The sequence below is a fragment of the Eublepharis macularius genome, chromosome 1, assembly GCF_028583425.1.
Source record: "Eublepharis macularius isolate TG4126 chromosome 1, MPM_Emac_v1.0, whole genome shotgun sequence".
Classification (NCBI taxonomy): domain Eukaryota; kingdom Metazoa; phylum Chordata; class Lepidosauria; order Squamata; family Eublepharidae; genus Eublepharis; species Eublepharis macularius.
In genome coordinates, this window is record NC_072790.1 from 203,765,551 (window position 1) to 203,782,271 (window position 16,721).

Below are 16,721 nucleotides of genomic sequence, written 5' to 3' on the forward strand. Positions count from 1 at the left end.
GAAACGGGGAAAGACAAAGATGGGCGGAAAGGAGAAAAGGAAGCGGGGAAATGGGAGAGGCTATGGGGGGGCAGGGAAGGGAAAGGGGACATGGTGCAGATGGGGAACATGAGATGCTCCCTGCAAGTCCTTGTGGGTACCCCCCTTGTAAAAATTCTGTTTCCCAAATCCACTAATTCTTGGACTTGTGCATGGAAGTTCACTGGCAAGCAGGTTGTACATCCACCAGCATATTTTGACAAGTTCTGGGAAACTTGTGTTTGCCAAGGCTTGTTACAACCAGCTGAATCCCTTATGAGTGCCAAGTGTAACAAAGCACCAGTCCAAAACATGTTAGTCATGCTTAAGCCCAATTGAAATTACAGTATAAATCCTAAACAGAATTACACTCTTCTAAGACTGTTGAAGTCTATGGGCTTAAAAAGGTATGGCCATGTTTAGGATTACACTTCTAGTTCGCAGCAGCTTATCTGATTGAACTAAATGAAATACAAGTATGCCTATCTTTCTGAGGCTGAGGTTTTGAGTGGCTACTGAGGCTTTTCCAGGTGTGGCCATCAGACTATGGAATTGCCTACCCCTTCAATTGTTTGTATACTGCTTTTTTTGACTTTCCAGAGATTTACCAAAACCATGATATTCTTGGGAACATTTGGTATTTTTGCTCCCTGACAATGTTTTTCACTGCTGTTTGCTTGCTGGTTTTTGTTTTACATCTTTGTGATTTTTTGGCACTGTTGTCAGATCCCATTTTAATTTTTGCTGTAAACTGTGCCTTGTGCTAGTTCAGTAGCAGAACGGCTGGATAGAGATCTTCTGTGTAAACATATGAAATTAATAGCTCATAGTGAGACAGTTGTGTGAAAAGACCTCAGTGTGTTCAGCACACCTCATTTCTTTTTGTCTGCCTGCGTGGCTTGTTTTACTAATCCCATAAGCAGCTATATCTTGAGTATGCAACTGAATGAGAGCCATGTGCTTTTTTTAGATGAACAGTCTGAGGAATTCAACAGAACTAATTTATTCAGATTCCATACTGAAGGCATTCTATGCCTATGTTGAAAATTATTCTTGTACAGGTGTCTTACCTGTCTAAGATAATAGTCCTTCCTGGAGGCTGTCAGTGTTGTTGCTAATGTGTATTTACAAAGTCTCTCTGAGATTTTTTTTAAAATTATGGGAGTATAAAATTAGAGCTACTTAGTGAGACACTGCCCTTTTGGGGGGCTGCAAAATCATCCTCCATTTTTAAAATATAGAGAAAAGAAAGCGCAGTTATTGTTTAGAAAATCCTCCATGTTCTTGAAATGGAGCAGATCCTATTCTCTTGTTCAAAACCTGTTTAAGCCCCTGAGATTTTAGAGGGTCCTGGAGGAGTGGGATTCCAAATTTATATTTAAAACATTTGTATACCACCTTTCTATTCAAAATAGGGCCCCTGAGTCAGTGAACATTAAAACACTAACAATTTAAAACAACATTTTAAAACAATTTAAATTCAAAGCAACATTTAAAATAGCATAAAAATTTCAATAAACACACACACAAGCACACAACACAAAGTGAAATAGTAAGGAGAAACAATAAGATTTATTTGAAGTATGCCAGACAAAACAAAAGTTTTCACCCACTGCTGGAAGACAGCAATAGAGGGGGCAGATGAATCTCCCTGAACAGGGAGGTCTAAAGTTTTGGCACCACAATTTAGAAAGTCTTTTCTCAGGTTGCCACCTATCAAGCCTCATATGGCAGGGGCATCCAAAGCAGGGCCTTTAAATATGACCGGTGTGAACAGGTAGGTTCTTTAAGGTGTGCTGACCCCAAGCCATCTAGGGCTTTAAAGGTCAATGCCAGCAGTCTGAATTGGGACTGGAAGCAAAGTGGGAGCCAATGCAGATGGACAAGAAAGGAGTGATATTGTCCCTATGAGCCACTCCACTGAGCATTCTGGCTGCAACTTTCTGTATCAACTGAAGCTATTGTAGATACTTCAAGGGCATCCCTACCTAGAGCGCCCTCCCTCTGCAATCTTCTGTAACAACAACAACAACATTCAGTTCACATACTGCCCTCCAGGACAATTTAACACCCACTCAGAGCCATTTAGAAAGCGTGTTATTATCCTCACAACAATCACCCTGAGAGGTAGGTAGGGCTCAGACAGCTCTCAAAGAGCTGTGACTGACCAAAAATCACCCAGCTGGCTTCAAGCGGAGAAGTGGGGAATGAAACCCAGCTCTCCAGATTAGAGTTGTGCCGCTCTTAACCACTACACCTAACTGTGGGCCAACAGCTTAATTTTAAAATACGTTTTAGCAGGGCTTTTTTTCTGGGAAAAGAGGTGGTAGAACTCAGTGGGTTGCCAGCACAGGACCACACAATGACATCACTTTGGGTCATCTGGAACAAGGGGGGAGTTTTTTAAAGTTTAAATTGCCCTCGGCAAAAATGGTCACATGGCTGGTGGCCCCGTCCCCTGATCTCCAGACAGAGGGGAATTTAGATTGCTGGAGCGGCACAGAGGGCATTTTCAAGAGTTGCTGGAACTCCATTCCACCGCATTCCAGCTGAAAAAAAGCCCTGGTTTTTAGTGATATTTGTCTATTGGCTGAGAACAAAAGGTGAACCTAAAAGTCTCTCTCTCAGATCTGGATTATCAAAATCCCTGCTACTACAGTATTTTTTTTTAAAGGCCCACCTTGCCTTTAATGTTTGTATAGCATAAAGGCTCACACAAGCTCTGTGGAAGAATTGAGCCTACTCAGACTTCCTGAATCCCCCATCTAGCCTGGCTTTCTCTGCTCCCTCCTCTGTCCTCTCTGGGTCACTTAAAGGGCCAGTGCCTTACTTCATTTTAACCAGGTTCTGCCCTCTGATTGTTTCTCCCATTTGGCTCTTTCATTCTAGCTGCTGAAGGGATTAACAGATGCATATACACACGCAGGGATGGAGGGATCACCCTGTGCTCCAAGTCCCTTGATTCTCCTTGGTAAGGGTGTTCAAACTGGGCATGGAATTATTTCAGAGAACAGACTAGCAGACTCCAAATTATAAAAGGTTTTAATAAAGGCACGCTTGCCTATTTACACAGCAACTCTGAGCAAGTATTAAAATGAAAAGCGACACAACCACAGATCCTCTGACCCTATTCTCATTTAGCCCTAAGTTGTTAAAGTAAGGATAAGTTCGTTCTCTTGAAGTTCCAGGCATTCAGAATTGGTTCATACTTCTGTTTCAGGGACGGGCTCCATTCCCTTTGTTTATCAACACATGGTCATGGCATCTACTTTGATGGAGCTTTTCTATGATAGCTCCCAGTCAAGGTGGACAGGCCTCCTGCTATAGTGAAGTGGAGCAGTGGGACCAAATTTTGGGAAGGAGAGGGGAGAACCAGCATCATGCTGATGCTGTGACATCATTTCCAGCATTAACAGCGGATTATAAATGAAGTAAAAAAATAAGGAGATTAGCGTGATGTGTGACTGACTGCTTACAAGTCAGGTCGGGTGAACTCCAGCACAACATAAATATCATAACATTGGCCCTAGGAAGACTTTACTTCTTGTGACAGACTATCTCACCTGAGACAAAGGACTGAAGCTATGAAGACATATGGGAGCAGATGATCCTTTTCGTACCCTAGTCCTGATCCATTTGATGTTTTAAATGTTATGGCCAGCACTTTGAATTGAATCAGGAGGGAATAGGCTGCCAGGGCAGTTGTCCTAAGCCTGGCACATTATATTTCTTATAAGTAGTACAATCAACAGTCTAGTTGCCACAGTTTGCACCTATTGAAATCAACCCAAGCATGTATAGACTCCTGCTGGGCGCTTTAGAGTGAGCAATTTATGGGTTAGGTATGAGCTGATCTCCCTACACCCTTCCAGTGTTAGCACTGACACGTTGAATTTTTTTTACCAGTTTGTACATCTGGAGTGGCTTTCATCACTGCATTTTGGAGAGTTGTCAGCCGGTGCTTCATGATACGGATTCCTTCTGCAAATCGTGTTTCCTGCCCCTTCAGCAATTGCTGCATTTGGCGGATGGCAGCTAGAAGTTGTTGTTTGTTCATGCAATTCTGGGAGGGGAGGGAAGAAAAGAGCAACTAGATTAGTGTTACCCTGAAACCTAGTCCTGGTGCTGAGGCCTTCACTACCATCCCTGTAGTGCATCAACCTGAATCAAAGTGATGCAAGTACACCAGCCTGCAAAGGCAGAGGTTGGGGGGCAACTGGAGCACATCTAATCAGAAGACACTAGCTAGAGAAGAACAGGCATTCTTCATAATGACTCCAAAAAACAATGCCTTGCCCAGAAACAAACCATCAGATGTGATTGTATCATAATCAAGGACTTCTAGGGATCTGTATTTTTTTCTTTAAACATCTGCACCCATCAATGGTCTACACGTATGGTGCTTGTTAGGTATAACTATCCCAATGTCTTCATTATATATTCTGCATTTCCTCCAAAGAACCAGACAAGATGCTAGAAGGCCCATGAACACATTGCTAATGTGTTTTTATTGCTGATTAACAACCATGTGAGCCTTGGTTCAGATGGGGATTGTGACACAGGGGTTGACTGTTCCCCATCCTGTTTTCCCAGTCTCAGATACCCTCCTCCAGAGCTACTATTTGCTCTGCTGGAGGAAATGTAAAGGTTGCCTGAAATTGATAGACTATACAACACCTGTTCCCTTTATATGCAGCTACAAACAAAGATTTCTTCCTACTCAGACTCGCCTGGAAGTTGGTCCCCTACCTTAACATGGCCAATCTGACCATCTGGGTAGGGTGTGTGATCTGGGTCTGAGAACCAGCAAAAAAGCTGGATTTATGCTGACGCAGCATAATTCAGCTATGCTGGTTCCCCAGCGCAAACCCTGGACTGGTCCTGGATACCTGGACTCACTGAGGAAGGATTATCCACCCATAGGTAGTTGCTGCAGGAGGCTGCAGCAGAGGCAAAGCAGCAGCAGTGGTGAAAGGGCAATGGTGTGAATGGAGCCAAGCTCTGTGCTGCTGCAGGAGAGTGGAGTGAGGCTGGCGAGGAGGCAGCTGGCAGAATGGATCCCCATCTTACAGCCTGAGTTCCAGAAGAGTTCCTTCCAGCTGCAGCCTGCAGAGACCACCTTTTAAACTCCGTGGCTCAGCAAGTCTCACCCTCACCTCCCACTTCAGTAAAGGAATTCTCTATGGGATTCTCTGGTTTGACATCGGGATTCTCTGATTCAAAAACAATATGATTGCAAGGGAGTTATGTCAAACCAGAGAATCTCAAGCTGGGGGGGTGGACAGCATTTAAAAGGCTTGGAAATGTTTCCTCTATAGGGAACAATAGAACTTGTCTGGGGGCAGATTGTTCTAGGACCCATAGAATTAGACCATGGTCGAATCCTCCTGAAAATAGGGGGGGGGGTCTTTAGTAGAAAGTCAGGAGTAAGTTTCTCACAGATTTTGTGGAGATTGCTTAAAAAATCCCCCCTCCAGGCATCCAGACATTATTCCACATCTGGAATAATGGCTGGTTAAATCTGGGATTCTCTAACCTGGATCAGATTTTTTTTAGTTCCTGAAACCCAGACCCAGATTACTCAGATGTTTGTTGCTGTTGTTGCACAGCCCTACACCTAGATTCATACCATGGTAATATCAAAACTAGACTACTATAAAGCACTCTAGATAGGTCTACCTTCAAAATCAACTTGGAGACTCTAGCTAATACAGAACAACACCGCAGCCCAATGATTGTCAAGAGCTAGATAGAGCATGCATATTACTCCCATTCTGCAGTCAGTCCATTGACTATCCATCAGTTACTGGACACAATACAAAATATTAGCATCACATACAATGTCCTTCATGGCTTGGCCCCTCGTATCTTTAGGACCTCCTCTCCCCTTATACTCCACCATTGCAGCTTAATTTATTTGAACAGGATCGTCTGCAGATACCATGATGTACATGGGCAAAATCAACCGCACAAGGGCAAAATCAATAAGCCTTCTTTGTGGTGGCCCCAATTTTATGGAATGGCATGCCTGAAGAGGCCAGGAAAACTCCCACCGTCTTGGTTTTCTGCAGAACTGAATTATACAGGAGGAATTTTTGTATGCAGGCAATAGGGTTATGGTGTAAGGAAATGGTTTGGAGAGAGGCTTTGGTAAAGGGACAGGGACTCTACCACCCTGTACTGCCTGTTGATGTAGATATGCTCTTACTGGGTTGTTTCCAAGTTATTTAAAATGGCATGTTCAAATTAATTATGTTTGTTTTCATTAATGGTTCGTCTCTGTATTCCTGTATTGGAATTTATGCTTCTGTATTCCTGTATTTAAATTTATGCTTCTTTTCAATTTTTTTGCAATGCATATCCTATTGTATTGTTTATTGAATATCCCAGTTGGTGATCATATTGACTTACACTGTGTAATTTGCCTTGAGTCTCAGTGAGAAAGGTGGAATATTAAATAATTGAATAAATAAAATGGTGGTTAAGATGGCAGCCATAACTCACAATTAACAACATTTTTGGGCATTCTTTTCATCCAATTTGGATGCAATTTGCAGGGATTGTATCCTCACCCAGGGGCACTATGCAGAAAAGCTATTCTGTGTGTTTCACTCTGAAGTTGCTAACCTGAGACTAAGTCTATAGAGGAAAATGGTTGAACTTAGGTTCAAGTTGTACGTGTTGTGAGGATGTGTTTACCAGAGCTGATTGGGAATACCTGCGGAACAGTTCCTAGATTCCCTAAATATTCGACCCTGAAGGGATTGTTCTCAAGAGGGCTCAGTGTTTGACTCCCTAGATTTCTCATAGCTGTAATGACAATTAACTGTTTAACCCTGATTGGTTTCTACATTGCTGCGTGATTCAATGAGGCCTGAGTAGATGGCTTCCCAGTTCACTCGATGAGCTGCAATATGCAAAAGATGCTACATGCGGATAGTTGCATGCTATTTTATCACCCTTAGCATGTCTCTATGCTGAATCAACTGATTATGAGAGATGGCTCACTATATGATGGATGGGTGAGATATGCAACTATGGAAACCACTTAAAGATGCTTAGTCAGCTAGCTTTTAAGTTTAGATAGACAGGTTTTAGTATTAGCAACAGTAAGGATTTCTTGTTTTATTGCTGGTTACCTGAACAGAGTGCTTCATGTTTTGTGGAGACACTCAATAATTAATAAACGTATATTTTAATAAGCTGGAATTCATGTCTTGGACATGGGCACATTCCAGAAACAGACTGGAGATCGGGAAGTGTGGCCTTTGAGAAAGGGAGAGCTTTCAGTCTCATAAATAAATCAAACCACGTTCTGCCTGTCTGATCTCTGGAGTGGCTGTGGGTCAGTGCTCAGAACTGGGAGGTGTGAACTGTGGATTCGTGCAAGAGGATTTGGGAAGGGGTTCCCCTCTGTCTCATTACTGTGCACTTGTGCTATCATGTTATTCTGGTGTCCACAATATAATAAATATGCGGTAGCATTATTATTTCAAAATTAGCGAGATTGCCCAATAGCATTTTTGTTTCTGTTGATTTTGATGGGAAACATTTCCAGCTGTAATTTCTATATAATTCAGATGAAATTTTCAGTAACTGTACTCCTTATCCAAGGGATGATCTCTATTAGATACCAGACACTCAAGAGAAAGAGTCCCAGTTTTGTAGACAATTAGAATAAATACTGTTTAAGCTGGGGGCGGGGGAGGATGTTGTAGTATCTAGACAGCTACTTATATTATGATGAAATGTGAGAAAGCGTTTATACTCCAAAGGCAATCTCACATAAACAGTCATTGAAGTAAACATGAAGCATTCAGTATAGCATCGAAGTAAAACATCTTTTATTTCTGGCATGTGTGGTCACAGAGAGGAAGAGAAAGAATAACGACTAGAGAAGGGCACAAACCGAAATACGAACCAAAATTAAGCACGAACCAGGCCGGTTCATGGTTCGTGAACCGTGGTTCGTCAGATCCCATTTCTGATGAACCATCACAAACTTTAGGCTGGTTCGTTTGGTTCGTGACTGCAGACAGCCTGGTGCCAATCAATCAGTTTCCTGGGCAACAGGGGATGGACTTCCTGCAGACCTTCTGCTGACCCCGAAGTGATGATTTTCTGACCTGGATGTGACGTTTTCACGAACCAAACAAACCGGTTCGCAAACCAGGGCAGGTTCGTGAAAGTTTGTGGTTCATGACATTTGATGAACCACGAACTGCATGGTTCAGTTTTTTTCTGGTTCGTGCCCATCTCTAATAATGACAGATCAAGAGATTTGAAACTGACATATAGGAAGCATTCAATCATTCATTCAAAGAAATTTTTATTTCTGGTATGCGTCTTGTTTTTAATTGTCCATAAAACTGGGACCCTTTCTCCCAGTTTGGCAGGCTTGATCCCTTGGAGGACGGACATAACTGCTGAATATTTTATCCAAATTATATGGAAATGAAACCACTACAAATGTTTTCATTTAAACCAATGAAAACAGAAATACATGACTAATCTTGCTGTTTTGCAATAACTATTGTGAATTTATTTATTGTCAGGCTACGCTGCAGGGACATTTGAGCCTGGGGGTTTGCTTTCCAGGTTGGCCCTTTGGCTTAGGTGGGCCGAAGAATGGGGGAGGAGGGGTTTTTACAGCACCCTGTCTTTCAGATTATGCCACCAGTTCCTTGCTTGCGCTCTCTCTCTCTCTCTCTCTCTCTCCTGTGCTTGGCTCCACAACTCCTTCCTCCATGGTTTGCCTGAGTAGCCCTCCTTTATAGGGGCCGTGCTGGGAGAGTGCTCACTCCTGCCTCAGGCTCCAATCCATTCTGGCCTGAAGGATCACAGTGCATCCCAGTGCTCCTGAGGACTCCTGCCTCTGACCCCTGCCTCCCAGCTACCTAATAGGGAGTTCTGCAGGGTGGGGCTGGCCGGCCCACACAATGTGCCACATTGACCAGGCCACCACATCGGTGTTCTTCCTGGTGGCCTTTCCTTGGCCGCTAATAGTGGCAGCATCCCTGCATCGGCCTCAGGACCGGGGCCATACCTGCCAAGCCACTGCACCTGCAGCCCTTCCTGAGGTCCAGCTTGCATGGCCTCCCACACCAGCATGCCTGGGGAGTGCTGTGGAGACCAGGCTGTGCATCCTGTTGGCAGGGAGCGCTGTCACTAGTGGGGAAGCTCCTCCTCCTCCAGCGTGGCTGCTGGGTCCCTACTCATTGGGTGGCCTGACCAGCTGCACTGATGCCATGCCACAGCAGTCCTGCTTGCCGGCCTACCCTTATGCTGCAGGCCATCCTGGTTCTGGGGGATCTTCCCCCAACAGCAGCTGTGCCTCCTTCTGCACCGAGGAGGTAAGTCTGGGAGGAGTGGGTCCCTCGTCTCTGGACATTTATGAAAGAGGATGATCACACAGTAGTGTGAGAAGGTTCATAATAAGAAGAGATGGAGTGAAAACTTTGATCCCCCAATTATCAATATATCTAATGCTCAACATGGTCAAATCTTTAGATACTTAATGTCCGGGGTCTGAGTCCCAGCTCCCAGACTTGCCAGGAGGGAGCAGTGGGAGACAGCCAGGAGGCAGCAGCCCTACCACCCCAGCCAGCAACCAGGCCCAGAACCTGCCCACTCCAGGGGGAAGGGGCGAAAGGCCAAAGCCTCAGAGGGCTGGAGGGAGCAGGGAGAGACCAGCCAGTCCCACCCTCCAGGGGGAAGAGATGGGGCTAAGCAGGCCAGAGGAAAAGGGCCAAGGCAGGGGAAATAGGGACCCAGCAGCAGCCCAAACAGAGCCCTTACCAGCCAAGGAGGAGAAGCAGCCACTACAGCCCAGAGCCACACCCCGGCTAGAGGACAGTAGCCTGGCTCAGGAGTTGCTAGGAGCCAAGCCCCTCCAGGTGGAGCTGCCACAGGCATTCTGGGGGAGGAGATGGGTAGCCCCGCCCAGCATCAATGAGCAGGCAGTCCAGAAGCTGGCCAGGGCAATTCCTCGCGAGCAAGGTTAGGGAAGCTCAGCAGCACAGAAGCCGGCTGGGGCAGCTCCTCACGAGCAAGGCCAGGCATGCTCAGCAGCACAGAAGCTGGCTGGGGCAGCTCCTTGTGAGCAAGGCCGAGGAGACCTCAGCTGGGGATGGCTCACACTCAACCCCACCCTGCCAGCAAGGCAAGGAAGCCTAGAAGGGATTAGTGATAGGAGGGAAACACCTGAGGGAAGGCACAGCTGGGCCAAGTCAGGAGAGGGAACAAGCCTGGAAGGAGGGCGGGGTGGAGAAAGGAAACCCTAAAAAGGGTAGCTGGGAAGAGCTCTGAGGTGGTGGGTGTGGGTAAGGAGTGATGGTGTGGAGTGAGACCAGAGCAGTGTGAGAGTGGAGGCTTGGAGGAGAGTTCTGGGAGGAGGAGATGATGGAGGACGCAGGGGGTAAGCAGGCCAGGTTGAGCAGGCCAGTGAGTGGACTGAGAGGGAGCCAGGGTGATGTATACCGCTCCTCCTTCCACAGAGCAGGGTCCTGCAGCATCCCTGGCGCCCCTCTGACGTCAGGGCTGGCCCAGCCAGCGCCCCACCCAGCGGTGGCAGCGACAAGCCCTGACACTTAAATCCAGAAACTAGAGCTATGAACAGATATGACAGATCTTTCCAGAAACCTTAGAAAGCCCCAAGTTATCAGAAAAATCTGAAATTTAGCCTCCCCCCAATAATAGAAGTAGTAGCTTTCAGAAATGAATGTTCTCAGTGGCTGTTGCTAGGCAACCACAACAGTATTGCCAGATTTTAAGCTTTCGTTTCTGTCAGTAAAAATTATGGGAAGGGGCAGGCCCTGTCTAGGGCTATTTAGTCCTTGAGGGAGGACTCAGAAGGGATAGGTCCACCAGCAACCACCAGGAGGCTTGATAACATTCAACTTGCATCCAGCACTGACTGCTTGCTACTGCTCAATAGCAGTTACCCTATGAAAGCCAGTGTGGTGTCATTGTGGTTAGAGGTTCAAACTAGGATCTGGGTGACCCTGGTTTGAATTCCCCCTCTGCAGTGTAAGCTCACTGGGTGACCTTGGGCCAGTCACACACTCTCAGTCTAACTTATCTCAGAGTTTTTGTAAAAATAAATGGAGCAATGTGCAACTGGGCCATAATTTTCCCAGGTAGAAGTGGTCAGGGGAGGGAAGAGGGGAAAGCTGAAGACAAGAGGGGGGAGAGGGACAAAGATAGGTGTGTTGGTTGGTGAGAAGGGAGAAAAGAAGGACACAGGTAAAGAGGAGAGGCAATGAGAGCTTTCATGGAAGAGAAATTGGAAATAGTGGGGGAAAGGAAAGATGCTCCATGCAAGTCTTCTCAGATCTCCTGCTTGTACACAATTAATTTTCTGTAGCCTCAACTGCTTCTCTAATTCTCATAAGCAGATAACTAGTTAAGGGTTGCCAGGCCTGGCCTGGAAACAACCCAGCAGGAGACCAGGGGGATGGAGACATCGCGGGGTGTGTGGGTGCCACAGCCAATGATGTGATGTCACTTCTGTTCCCAGAAGTGATGGCAGTCATTTCTAGGGTTCACCAAAAACCCTATGGTCTTACAGAGCTGTGATGTCACTTCCAGATTTCCCTGGAATCACAGCAAGCTGTTGGCCAACAACCAGTTTTAAAAATTTGATTTTTCTTCCACTGCTGTTCTGAGGATCCCTCGCCTCCACCTGGGGGCTGCCAACCTTACCAAGCACTGCTGTTGCAGGTCACTGTGACTCCTCCATATTCCAGACTACAAGCATTTTTACAGATAAATGTTTACTTCATCAACCATGCATTTATGGATAAATTGCCTTCGCATCAATGAAAATCATAACGGAAAGATTTTCCACCTTTTAGCTTCATTAATACTGAACTAATTTTGATCAACCAGTTAAGATATGGCCCCTGCAATATTTCTGAATCTTTGACTGAATTTGAAGTGGAAAAAGGAATTGTTAAATTATATTTGGGGCGTAAAACTTGGAAAGTTTCAAGGTGAAGGCAGTTTTTTTAAATACCGAGAACTCAACTGTTTTACAGCAGTGTTTTCAAAAATTGGCAGGATTGCACCCATCTCCAGGTACCTGACCTCTCTGTGCCTGACCTCAGACTGAAAGGACAAATTGTCTGTTTTATGATGAATTCAGTTTTCAGGCATTATAACAGAAGAAATGTACTTCCCTTTTTTATTCATAAAAAGTGCACTCCAGCAATCAGAAGTTTTGAGAACGCTTGCTATAAAGCATGTATTCAAGAGAGATATGCCAAATGGAAACAGATGAAGAAAGTTTTAGATTGTGTCCAGCATTTTGCACATACTCATGGCTTGGATCCGGTAGAGAATTTCTGAGGATGGATGAGCGGCAATTTTACTATCTCCTCCCATTGCAGATTTCCACCTTTTCCCTTGTGCTGTTTTGGGGGGGGGGTCCCTCTGGCCCCCGGGAACAGCATTTCAGGGGGTATTTTGGACAAGAAGAGAGTTCCTTTCCACTGATGGATATCCCTTCCATCAGCAGAAATTTCGGTCTTCTTAATACATTTCTTGCACTGTTTATCTTTTTGATTTCCCTTAGCTATATATCACATTGTTTTGACTGTTGGTCTGAAGAGACAAATCAAAGACTATCTATAAAAACCAAAAGGTTTTTCATCATTCATCATTGTGCTATTCCACTGCACTTGTAAAATGAAAAGGAAGGGAGCAAAAAACATAAACATTTAACTAGAGATATATCTATCCTAATGAAAGTAAAATCTGTAAATCCATAAGCAATGAATTCCTCCTTAATGAAGGAGTTTGGTTTTGCAAATGAATGAACTGAGGAAAAGTTGTTTTTCTAGCAACCTGTGGGAATCTAAAAGCCATGCTTCTCAGTTTACTGCAGCTACTGTAATGTATATTTTCCCCAAATCAAATTCCTAAAACATGCATGCTCGTGTTTAACATTAAGGAAAAATGCTGTGCAAATGCTTGTTTATCTGGAGAGATCAGTGCTGGACGGGAACTTACCTGGGAAGCCTGAGATTCCTGACATACCGCTAGGCAGAAGGAAAGAAAAAGGCTGTACTGGAATCCAGAAATCATGGTGCTGTTATTTCCAGATGGAAATGTCTCCTTGGACAGTTGCTTCAACAATCACGTTTCAGTGACTACAAATTGATGGAGGTGAAGTCGCTGAGCTTTCCTCCCTGAGGCCAGGGGTGGCCTGTAGCATCACCCAGAAGGGGTTTCTGTAGAGTCAAATACGCGGCTTCAACTTCCGACCGTAGGGCTGCCTTTGCTGCAAGTATATGCTGCTCCCACATGGGAGCTCCCCCTTCCACCCTTCGAGATTTAGCACTGCAACACCTAAGAGTTTTGGCTCCTACTGAGCAAATGACATTTCATTTCTGCCAGTGCTATTTTTTTCCACTTTAAGAAGCAGCATGTTGAGTGGAAAAAAAGATGAATATTTCCTGGTGCTGAATAGCTAATAATTATGGATATTAATTTTGATTTATAGCCTGTCCTAGCCAAACAGCTTACATTAATCACAGGCTCTATGTAAAGATGGCTGATACATTTTTTTTCAAGTGAGTCTCCCCACTTGCATTTGCTTTTGGCCCATCAGGAGGTGGAATTTGTATACCACTCGAGTGGGTTCAAACTGTGTCACATACATTTGCTCAGTAATCCTTACAACATCCTTGTAAGGTAGGTCATAAAAGTAACTGTTATGGTAGCATCAGGTGAGTAGCCATGTTGGACTGTAGTAGAAGAGCAACATTCGGGTCCAGTAGCACCTTCTCTCTCTGAAGCTTCTCAGATTTGACAATTTGAGATTGGGCTGGGGTTGTAAGGGCTGTTGCTGCCCATGGGTATTTCAGACCCTTTGCCTGAATTTAAAGTTTTCATTTACAAAGAAGCACAATTCAGCTGAAGCACAAGTAAATCCCAGTGAGTTCAATGGGACTTACTCCTTGGCAAGAGTGCATAGAGTTGTGGCCAGCTTCCCAATCCAGCTAAAGTTAGTCTTAACTAATGCAACAATAGTAAACATTAAGAAATCTCTCCCATTGAACAATGGGATTTACTTTCATGTGAACTAAAGTCTTATGACTTATAAGGGGCATGTAGGTGGAATTCTTTCTAGTTGCCAGAGAGAAATAAGATTGCTCCTATTTCCAGTTTTCTGGCCAAAGAATACAAAATCCTGATATGTCTGAGGACCATTGGGCACTTATTTTTAATTTTTATTATTATTGATTGTAGTTAAATAGTTCAATATATTAAAATACCAGACTACTTATATTTAGATTTTTCTTCAAAGTTTTGCATTGAGTTGTAATCCCTCTTTACAGTATATCCTCAGCCCACCTGTCTGGTTTATGGGTCTGATTGGGACAAATATGATGCCATCAGAGAGGGATGGCAGCATAATGAACAAGGCCAGCTCGGCACATAATGTCTTTTTTTTCTCTTTAGAGCCAGCAAAGAGAAGAGTGGTATTTACCATAGAGATTGGGGGATTTCCTAGAGCGTCACAGGTGGATTAGGGAGTTATGTTACTTCCAGATGATTACAGCATCAGTTACACTTCCCTCTCTCAGGCTCTGCCCCTTGGCAGGTCTGGGGATCTTGGGTGTGGGCCTAGGACCTCTATCAATAGACAGTTTTCAGAATATAGGGAATGGTTCTATGCAGGAGTATCCAGTCATTTGTATCTCTACTGGACTCTGGAATGATACAGTCTAGGAACAGATTTATGACCAGGGTTGCCAGCCTGACTCTCACAACTAGCAGGAGCTTTCGGAGGTGGAGTGTCATGTATCACAACGTCACTTCCAGAGAAAACCCAGAACTGGTGTCAGAATAATGCTGCAACACTCTAGGAATTCCCAGATCTCTGTAGTAAAAGCCATAGAGAATTGGGGGATTTCGAGAGCTTTACTGGGTGGCTGTGACATCGTGTTCAGGTTTTTGCAGGAAGTGATATCATGATGCATGCAATACTGTCTATTAGCACATTCAGATCCCTGTTCTTTTCTCACTAGTGGTGGGAGAGAGTACTGTCAAGTCATAGCTGATGTATGGCAACCCCTGGTGGGGTTTTCAAGGCAAGACACTAACAGAGGTAGGTTGCCATTGCCTGCCTCTGCAACCCTAGTGTTCCTAAGTGGTCTCCCATCCAAGCATTAACCATTGCTGTCCCTGCTTAGCTTCTGAGATCTCATGAGACTGTGCTTGCCTGGGCTATCCAGGTCAGGGCTTTCTCACTAGTACAGAAAAAAATTGAGGGAGGTATGAGAATATTATTTTTACATTTTCTTTTACCTGAGGAGGATCCTATGCAGCTGTGAGCATCCTATTAAAAGACGGCCAGAAGCTACTTGATATGTTAGCATATGACCACGGATTCTTGATATGCTGATGTAGATGATGGCAATCTGATTTAAAGATGACTCTAACCTTGCGGACCTCTCATTGGTAAGGCTTTATGGTCACCTTGCTCGCTTCGAAATTGGACCTGAATGTTGCCCTTCTGCTTCATCTGAGCTGGGCAAGGCCTGGCTATTAGGCCCTGGCTTTCTTTGCCCCGAGTAAGGCCAGACTCCCTCTTCTGGAAAATTAAAACTTATAACTGACACAGACTACACAATGAAGCGATAGATACGAAGGGGAAAATATTTTGGATGGTATCCCCTCAAATGGCAGGTGGCAGGGATGAGTCATGTATACATATCTGTAGCTTTTATTCTGTCTTTCTCCTGGAAGAGGGTGGCTTCATATTCTTTGAATGCTTCTTACTTGGCCTGCAACACAGACCAGTTCTCCAATAGAGGTGGTACTATGCTTTAGACCTCTGATACATTTCAGGATGAGGAGCGGTTCCAAAAAAGAACAGTTATGTGTAAAACTTTTTTATAAGGTATAAAGTGTAACACCAACCAAATTAACACAAAACAGATTTTTAGTTCCTCAGTGCCCTTTATCATACTGGATGTTGAGTACAGAAAACAAAGGGGAAAACAAAAGGAAAAAGGTGTTTCAGGTCATGAAGGAGACATCTTATGTACCTTTACTCTGATGGAAGCCCCACTGAATCCAACAGGGCTCACCGCCAAGTTTTCTACGGTATGTGTTGCACATTGAACTGGATTGCATGGTGTTGGGTGAAAACCAGATTTCAGAATGTATCGACGACTACGGGGACACAAAAGCAAAGGCTGTTCTAGCACTGTAGAAGGGAATGTGTCCCTCTCCTTGTCTGTGGAGCTGCACTATGGTTTCTCCTATGCTTCTTACTTTACATGTGCAGATGTACTTTGAGAGCGTGACAAATGGCAAACACCATGCACTAGGGTGAATGCGAGGCATGCTATAGTTGCACAGAGGATGCCTATTGTGCTGGTGAGCAAACACTTGTGCCAAAAGGTGGTTTGTTTGATTGCCTGGGACAGCTCATCACCCTCTTTGTGATCAGAAGAAGTAGGATAATTTATACACTTCAGAAACTATAATGCCACGTATTTAATTGACATCAGTAATAACCGTTTGCAGAATTTTAGTTCCCTTAGTGCAGAACTTTATTTTTCCTGCAGAGTATACATGCTGTTTTGTCATACAGCACAGGCAGTTTTTGGAGAAGGATTACTCAGATTCAGGCTTGGGTTGGCATGGAAATGACCCTGGTCACCTTGACTGATGATCTTTGCTGAGTG

At 44.5% G+C, this 16,721-nt stretch overlaps 1 protein-coding gene across 2 annotated transcripts in view; it reads right to left on the minus strand.

Moving 5' to 3' along the window:
* The window catches only part of FBLN7 (fibulin 7), a 58,482-nt gene extending 45,115 nt beyond the window's left edge, over positions 1-13,367 (minus strand). For both annotated transcript variants that reach the window (XM_054988626.1, XM_054988616.1), the window contains exons 1-2: positions 13,030-13,367; positions 3,922-4,081 (exon numbers count right to left, since the gene is read on the minus strand). In XM_054988626.1, the coding sequence (XP_054844601.1) occupies positions 3,922-4,081; positions 13,030-13,104 (235 nt within the window). In that variant the 5' untranslated portion in view covers positions 13,105-13,367. The remainder of the gene's footprint in view (positions 1-3,921; positions 4,082-13,029) is intronic.
* Between the last annotated feature and the right edge of the window lie 3,354 nt (positions 13,368-16,721).